Source organism: Saccostrea cucullata, unplaced genomic scaffold, assembly GCF_032062105.1.
Source record: "Saccostrea cucullata isolate Sc308-1 unplaced genomic scaffold, CSIRO_AGI_Scuc_v1 ctg93, whole genome shotgun sequence".
Classification (NCBI taxonomy): Eukaryota; Metazoa; Mollusca; class Bivalvia; order Ostreida; family Ostreidae; genus Saccostrea; species Saccostrea cuccullata.
In genome coordinates this window covers 244439-252901 of record NW_026935164.1, presented here as the reverse complement: position 1 = coordinate 252901, position 8463 = coordinate 244439, and the positions used below count along the sequence as shown (strand labels likewise).

The following is an 8463-nucleotide window of genomic DNA, read 5'->3' as shown; positions in this document are numbered from 1 at the left end:
CGAGTCGCATAACTTTCGGCGCGGACGTACAAGTTTGTTTATACGCGCGCCCGACTGGACGTGCTAATTTTTTGAGCTAAGTATATTTAATATCGGGATCGGGGTTTTAAATGACTTCATCCTAGTTACGCTGTCGCTTTACTGGTAGAATCGATATTCGATGAAGGAAGAGCTGAAGGAGGAGATCAAAGAGGAAATCAAGGAGGAGATGCTAAAGGAACTTAAAACAGAGATGAGTCAGGATCTGGAAGAAAATAAGAATGCCATGGACAGGAAAATAGAAAACAGCTCTCTGACAAGGTTGACAGCTTAATGATGGATAATGACACTAACATGGATAATGTTTCTCAGTTGAAAAACAGGATCACTACCCTGGAAAAACAGATGAAAGAAATAAATGGAGTAGCCAGTACAGCCATCAGTATGGCAAACATGAACCAACAATACTCCATGAAAAATAGCATCAAAATTTTGAATTGGCCAGAACGAAAGGGACAGAAGTTAAAGGAGGAGTTATGTGCGCTGGTGGCAGAAAATGGAGGAGTCACTTTGGATCCAAGAGACATTCTGGCAATCCACAGAATTCCTACGAATGACAAGAATCACCCAAGACCTGTCATCGTAAAATTCATAAGTAGTGAGGTGAGGAGATCAGTGATTGTAAAGAGAGAACAGCTAAAAGAGGACTTTATAATGCTGGATCACATAACCAACATGAACGCGCAGCTGCTGAGAAAACTGAGGGCAGAAGAGAGACAGCATTTCGTGGATAGTGCGTGGTATTATAATGGACATATATATGTGTTAGACTTACAGGGGAATCAACACAGGATGGATGTGACAGATGATATTGACAAAAAACTTCTTGGAAGATAAATATATTATAAACAGGAGGAGCTCGGAGGACAAGGGTGACATTTGCCTAAAGGCGAGGTATGCCTAAAACATGTAAAAAGTTATTATCTTCTTGTAGTTTTCTATGTTTGAGTGTGTGTGTGTATGTTTGTGTGTGCACTTTCCATTAATAGATGTAATTAATCAGAATAATAGTTTATCTGAGTTCTCAATGTCTTTCAAATATATCATTTTTTTTTCTTGATTTAGAATGTAGGGACTAACTGGTTACACATGTCAAAGGTTGTGAGCATAAATATTTTAAGTATGAATGTTAGAGGATTTTCATAGAATTGTCAAAAACGTAGGGATGTATTTAACTGGGTAAGAAAAAGAATGTTTAATAAGAATGCAAACTTTTTATGACATGTGATGTGACAACTAAAATGACCAACAAAGTAGAAATGTTAGGTATATTGAGTATGAATGTAAGAGGTTTCTCTTCTTACAGCCAAAAACGTCGGGATGTGTTTAATTGGGTTAGAAAAAAAAATATCTCTATTGTTTGTTTTCAAGAAACACATAGTACTCATGAGACTTCAAGGTTATGGGAATCAGAGTGGGGCTACAAATATTTTAGTAGTTATACAAGCAGCTCAGCTGGTGTCGCAATACTTTTCAAAAATAACTTTGAATTAGATATCCATTCAGTTAAATGTGACTCTTCAGGTAGATATATCATAATGGATATTTCAGCAAATAATTTGAGATTTACTTTGGTAAATTTGTATGGTCCAAATAATGATAATCCAGAATTTTTTCAAAATATTTATGAAGAAATTACAAAATTAGAAAACATGTCAATCCTCATGTGTGGGGATTGGAATGTGGTCCAAAATAAAGAACTTGACACTTTCAATGTTAAAAATCTTAATAATCCAAAGGCAAATGAAGTAATAAAGAATATAAAGAGCGAACTTGAAATTTATGATCCATGGAGAATCTGGAATGAAGAAGTTAGACAATACACATGGAGAAGATCAAATCCAGTTATTCAAAGTAGAATTGACTACTTTCTTGTTTCTGATTGTATTTTTAGTAGAGTATTAGATACCAAAGTAATCCTAGGGTATAGAACAGATCATTCAGCAATTGTATTAAAATTCAAAACAAATGACAGTAATAGAGGAAGAGGTTATTGGAAATTTAATTGTCAATTATTACCTGAAAAGGACTTTAGAGAAACAGTAACCCAATGTATTTCAGAAACAAGTACAGAATATATGATATCAGGAGATATTGAACAAAGGGAGAGTATTCAATTTAGTATAAGTAATCAATTTTTCTGGGAAGTTTGAAAATGAAAATCAGATCCTTAACAATAGAATATTCTTCCATAAGGTCCAAAAAACAAAAACTAGAGAGGAAAAAATTAGAAAAAGAAATCTTAGATTTGGAAGAAAAAGTCAATATTTCAGGAAAAGAAGAAGATATTTTGATACTTGAAGAAAAAAAAACAAACTTTACAAAATTCTAGGTCGAACTATATAGAGGGTTTAATGTTACGCCCAAAAGCTACGTGGTATGAAATGGGTGAAAAAAATTCTGAATACTTTTGTAAATTAGAAAGAAGAAACTATGTAAATAAAACAATATCTGAATTAATTAACTCAGATGGTAATCATATTGCAGACCAGTCTGCCATTCTTGAACAAAGGTTTTTTTCTCAAACTTGTACAAAAGTAAAAAGGATAATAATAATAATGACACATTTTTGTGTGAAAATATCTTTTTACAACATAATGTCAAATTATCGGATGAACAAAGGGAAATTTTGAAGGTTTTTTGAACTTCAAGTGCAACTTTAAAAAATGTAAAAACAAAAAATCCCCAGGATCGGATGGGTTTACAGTGGAATTTTACAAGTTTTTCTGGAAAGATATAGGTATTTTTGTTTTGAAATCTTTAAATGAAGGGTATATAACTGGAAAACTTTCACAGTTTCAATCTCAGGGGGTAATTACATGCATTCCAAAAGAGGAAAAGGATAGAAAGTATATGAAAAATTGGAGACCTATTTCATTGTTAAATGTAGATTACAAAATTGGGTCTAGTACCATAGCAAATCGCATCAAGAATGTATTGTCCAGTATTATAAGTGATACCCAAAAAGGTTTTATAAAAGGGCGTTTCATAGGTGAAAACACCAGGTTTTTATACGACTTAATAGATTACCTTAAAGATAAAAAAACAATTTGGTTTGCTCCTTTTATTAGATTTTGAAAAAGGTTTTGATTCTTTAGAATGGGATTTTATTGTTAAAGCATTAAAGTCTTTTAATTTTGGAGATTCATTAGTTAAATGGTTTAAAACCTTTTACTCAACCAGCACAAGTTGTGTGATAAATAATGGTAGCTTATCCTCCTTTTTTAATCTTGAACGTGGATGTAGACAGGGAGACCCTTTGGCACCATACATTTTTATCATTACTGTAGAACTACTTGCAATCTCACTGAAGAATAATGAACACATAAAAGGTATATCGATTAATGGGAAAGAAAATAAACTAGGACAATATGCAGATGACTCATTTTTAACATTAGATGGAAGTGAAAAGTCTTGGAGAGAATCAATGAAAATAATCGAAAAATTTGGTAATGCCTCTGGTTTGAAGCTTAATATTTCAAAATCTCAAGCAGTATGGTTGGGAAGCAAGGCAGGATCAAATCTATGTGATGACTTAAAAATTAATTGGAGTGCTGATACCTTTAAGCTCTTAGGAATAATTTTCACAAAAAAGTTAGAAAATATTGTTTCTGTCAATTATCGACCCAAAATAAATTCTATCAAAAAATTGCTTGCATCCTGGGCAAAAAGAGATTTGACCCCAATAGGAAAGATAACAGTCATTAAAACCCTTGTTATTCCAAAATTTGTACACTTATTCTCAGCTCTTCCAAATCCATCAAAGGAATTACTTAATGAGATCAATAAAATTTTATTTCAATTCATTTGGGCATATAAGGTGGAAAAAGTAAAAAGAAATACATTGATAGGAAAAATTGAAGAAGGTGGACTAAACATGATCCATTTATCTTCCTTTATTTCATATATAAAACTTAAATGGGTCAAGAGAGTCCTTACAGTCAACAGTGGAGCATGGCAGCAATTATTCTCCTGTATTTTTAATCAAAAAAATTTTAACTTTGTTTTATATTTAACCAAAGAAAAACTCTCAGAATTTTTGAATTATATAGGCAATGATTTTTGGAAAGATGTTATAAAAGCTCTTATAATTATTAAAAAAGATTCTTTGAGTGCTACAGATTATTTATATACTGATATTAGAAATTTTGTTGATATCAAAAAATGTAGTTTTTACAAGACTTGGGTGGAAAAAGGTATTAAAGTATTGAAAGACTTGTAGTCGGATGATGGAAAATTTAGGTGTTTTAATGATGTTAAAAAAATAGTTGGTACTAATAATTTTTTAAATTATCTTAATATTGTATCAAGAGTACCAGCAAGAGTAAAAAGGGAAGTAACTATTTATATGACAGAAAGAGGCAATCAACTTGCAGCACCAGAGAAATGTGTTATACAAAAAATGATGTCTGTGACAAGTATAAAATTTCTGTATAAAATTATAAAAGATAAGAATTTTGTGGCACCAGAATCCAAAAAGTTAAAATGGGAGATTTATTTAAATGAACCTATTACAGAAAAACACTGGGAATTTTTTCTGCGGAATGCTTCAATTTGCACAAAGGACACCAAAATAATTTACTTTCAATATAGAATTCTTATGGGCTTCCTTGCCACCAATTCTTTTCTTCACAAGATAAAAATTGCTGAAAATAATCTTTGCTCGTTCTGTAAAACAGATCCAGAAACATTGATTCATCTTTTTTATGAGTGTAAACATGTAGCTATTTTTGGGAAAAATTTTGAAAATTGGTATCAAGCATTTGAAAATGATTATGTAATTTCAAAACAAAAGGTGATGCTGGGTAATATTGAAGGAAGTTGTTTAGAAAATTTTCTCATCTTGTTAGGAAAAAAGTATTTGTATTACTCAAGAACTCGATGTACTATACCTAAATTTACAGAAGCTGTTAACATTTTTAAGTATTACAGGAAAATTGAAAAATATTGTGAGAGCAATTTTCATTGTAGAACTAAAATGTATAGTAAATGGGCAATGTTTGATTTGATTTGTCATACATAATTCCAATTATTACTTAAGGTGTAATTATGAAATCTGGTATTTTGGGAAAGGTGCACAGAGTGCGTGTGGTGTGTGAGGGTGTGTGAGGGTATTTTGTTTTCTTTTGTAAGTATAAACATTTTCAAAAATAAAGCTTTAAAAAAAAAAAAAATCGATATTCAAAAGTCAGACAAGCGTCTTATTCACGTTGAATAAGCGACAGCATGTTACGAAATTATTTAGGGCTACCAGCCCTAAAAAGAAAGACTGAAGACAACAAAACAAGCAAAGAAAAAAACAAAGTCTATGATGAAACAAAACGAAAACGAAAATTCGTCCCCTCCTGGAAACAGGAATTTGATTGGATTGTATGCGATGATAACAGAAACATTATTTATTGTAAAGTGTGTCGCTCTACATACGGACAACTTAGCAATAAAAAAGTAAGTGAACGATTGAACAAGTACTCGAAGGGTCCCTTTGTCACAGGCTGTTCAAACTTACGTCATGACGGTCTGGTCAATCATGAGCACTCAGAGGGTCACAAATATGCTTGCGAGATAAGCAAAAATAAGAGTGCATCTACAAGTGCAGCTGAAAAAACATTGCAGTCCCTAAACAAAAGTGTGTTTGATAAACTTGAAAAGTTATTCAGGAACAGTCATGCAATAGCAAAAGCATGCAGACCTCTGTCAGATTTTTACATGGATGGCAAGTCTTGATGAGAAAAAGGGCATTGACGTCGGTCAGACATACAGAAATGTAAATAGTTGTAAAGAGTTTCTTGTATCAATAGCTGCTGTTGAACGTAAGAAAATAGAACATAATCTGAGAGATGCAAAATTTTGCACAATTATGTCAGATGGATCAACGGATGTGTCAGTGATTGAAAATGAAATTGTATATGTTCACTTTGCATTGAAGGGGAAAATTCACTGCTATTTTCTTGGGCTTATTGAGTGTGAGCATGCTAATGCTGAAGGAATTTTCGATGCAATTTTCAAAGCTGTGGATTTTGAAGATATACCCAAGAGTGAAATGTATAACAAAATAATTGCTTTTGCTGGTGATGGAGCAAGTGTCAACACAGGTGAAATAAATGGTGTGATTTCACATTTCAGGCGCAACATCAACTCCAATATACTCATGATTAAATGTGTGTCTCACAGAATTGAACTGGCATTTAAGGATGCAATGAAGTCATCAACACTCTATAACAAGATTTTTGACATGCTTGGTCAGTTGTTTAAATTCTATCATAATAGTCCAAAACAAATGGCAGGACTCAAAAGTGCTGCTGAAGCTTGTAAAAAATCACTGCGACATCCAACACGAGTAGGTGGAACACGATGGGTTGGACATGTCTTGACTGCATTAAAAAACTTGCTGATTGGCTACAAAGTTTTTATCACTCATCTAGAACAAGTAAGTAAATAGTCTATTTAAAATTATGAGCCAATTTTCCTATTACTTCTCCAGTAAATTAATATTTATTTCATTTAATAAGTTATCTTACTGAATGTATAAACTGAACCATTTTTTAATGAATATTTTTAGTGTCTATTCTGTCATATCAAATTTAAAAAAATATATATATATAAATGATTGATGTGTATGAACTGAATGAAAGTTGTAACTTGTAAGTTCTGTTTACGTCAAATAATAGCCTGTTTTCCAAACAGGTTGCTAGTGTTAGATCTCAATCCAGTGCTCAGTCCAAAGCCAAGTTCTTCTTGAAACTTCTAAAGTCAAAGGATGTCATTACATTTGCACACTTCCTCATTGATGTCTTGACAGTTATTTCCAGTATGTCCATGGCTCTTCAGAAAAGAGGAACATGTGTGTATGAAGTTCACAGACAGCTTGAGCTCACAGCAACTAATCTACGGAAGCTAGAAACTAGGTATCTTGAAAGTTGTAATTGTACTTTGTAGTCAATGTACTGCACGTTAACAATCTATATCTAATAACATTAACCCATCACTGCTTTGTATCATGTATATGCTGCTATGCATCACATAATCCACATTTAGATTATTAGCTGCATGCTACATTCTTTCCATATAAATTACCAATAACATAATTAATCTAAGAATATTAATCTCCTTTCTTGTAATAGCTTGTATGATGTGGTTGTGGTTTGCTTGCTTTGCTTGTAGTTTATTTAGTGAATATGTTAACTTACAGACCAGGATTAGAATTACGTAAAATAATGGACTGTGACGAGTTTCATGGAGTGTCATTCAGTCAATTGACTGGTGACACATCAACATCACAGATGCCTAAAGTGATTTCAGCTTTGATTGTTTGCATACAGAAAAGATTTTCTGATATTGATGCGGGGATTTTCAAATGTACAACAGTTGTTCAACTTGATAGCTGGCCCTCTGATTACCAGGAAGCAACTGGTTGGTGTAGAGAGTTTATAAAAAAGTGTCTCATTTTCAGTATTCAATTTTACTCCTTTTCAATAAAAAAAGGTCAAGATGCCCAACATGTGTTGTTTAAAAATAATTAAGCTAATAAGTCTTAACTTTTTTTTCTTTATGGTTCAAATGCAGTAATTAAGAACACAAATAATTTCAGAGTTTGGAGATGAAGCAGTTTCAGCAGTTTTAGACTATTACCATGACAACCTTGCTGCACAGAATATTGAAACTTCCCTTGTTGAGATTGAATGGACTCAGCTTAAGCATTTGTTGTGTGAAAAGTAAGCATCTATCTTTTTTAAGCAATACGTAGTCATATTATACTACATTGTCACATGTCTACAAGAAACTTATTATAAAAAACACATGCAAGTGATAATGTATTATTTTCTAATTTTAAGTCACACAGTTAAGGAAATGGATTGGATAAAGATTAATGAACTCTATCATAGTCAATGCTCCAATATTCTTGCTGTGTTTGATTTGATGCTCTCATTGCCTGCTGGAACATCCGAGTGTGAACGAGGCTTCTCTCAAATGGCTATAGTCAAGTCTAAGTACAGGAATAGACTGCATTCAACAACCATGACACTGCTGATGACTGTAGATCTTCACTAGGCAGAAATAGGTGAATTTGATCCATATCCAGCTATTCACTACTGGAATCAAAATGGATCAAGAAGACCCGAGTTCCTTAAGCACAAAGGAAGGAGCAAGTCCAGTATGTAGATTATAGAGTAGATTTTTTAGCTTTAGAGTCATTTATTTTTTAAATCAATGGTTTAAATACTACAAAAGACTTTGATATAAACATTTTAAATAGAACATTTCACAAAAACTTTCTGTTTAAGGAACAGACATTGTTGAGGTAATGCAGCAAGAAATCCAAATGGCAGAGGAGGAAGAAGAAATCAGTGAAGCTGCTGAAGTACCCTCAGGAAGTACCAGGAAAGAAGAATCACCAAATGACTCGGACTATGATTCAAATTTTTC

At 32.6% G+C, this 8463-nt stretch overlaps 1 protein-coding gene across 1 annotated transcript; it reads left to right on the top strand.

The window, feature by feature from the left end:
- The first annotated feature begins 5749 nt into the window (after nucleotides 1–5749).
- Nucleotides 5750–8088, top strand: LOC134242072 (zinc finger protein 862-like). The gene is made up of 5 exons (XM_062724093.1): nucleotides 5750–6466; nucleotides 6724–6944; nucleotides 7229–7449; nucleotides 7628–7751; nucleotides 7872–8088. The coding sequence occupies exons 1-5, from the start codon at nucleotides 5750–5752 to the stop codon at nucleotides 8086–8088; spliced, it is 1500 nt and encodes a 499-aa protein (XP_062580077.1).
- The last annotated feature ends 375 nt before the right edge of the window (nucleotides 8089–8463 follow it).

Excerpts from the sequence above, each read along its gene's own strand:
- LOC134242072 (XM_062724093.1), top strand. The coding sequence starts at position 5,750 with ATGGCAAGTCTTGATGAGAAAAAGGGCATTGACGTCGGTCAGACATAC. Across the intron at positions 6,945-7,228 it reads CTACGGAAGCTAGAAACTAG|ACCAGGATTAGAATTACGTA; the intron begins GTATCTTGAAAG and ends GTTAACTTACAG. Across the intron at positions 7,752-7,871 it reads AAGCATTTGTTGTGTGAAAA|TCACACAGTTAAGGAAATGG; the intron begins GTAAGCATCTAT and ends TCTAATTTTAAG.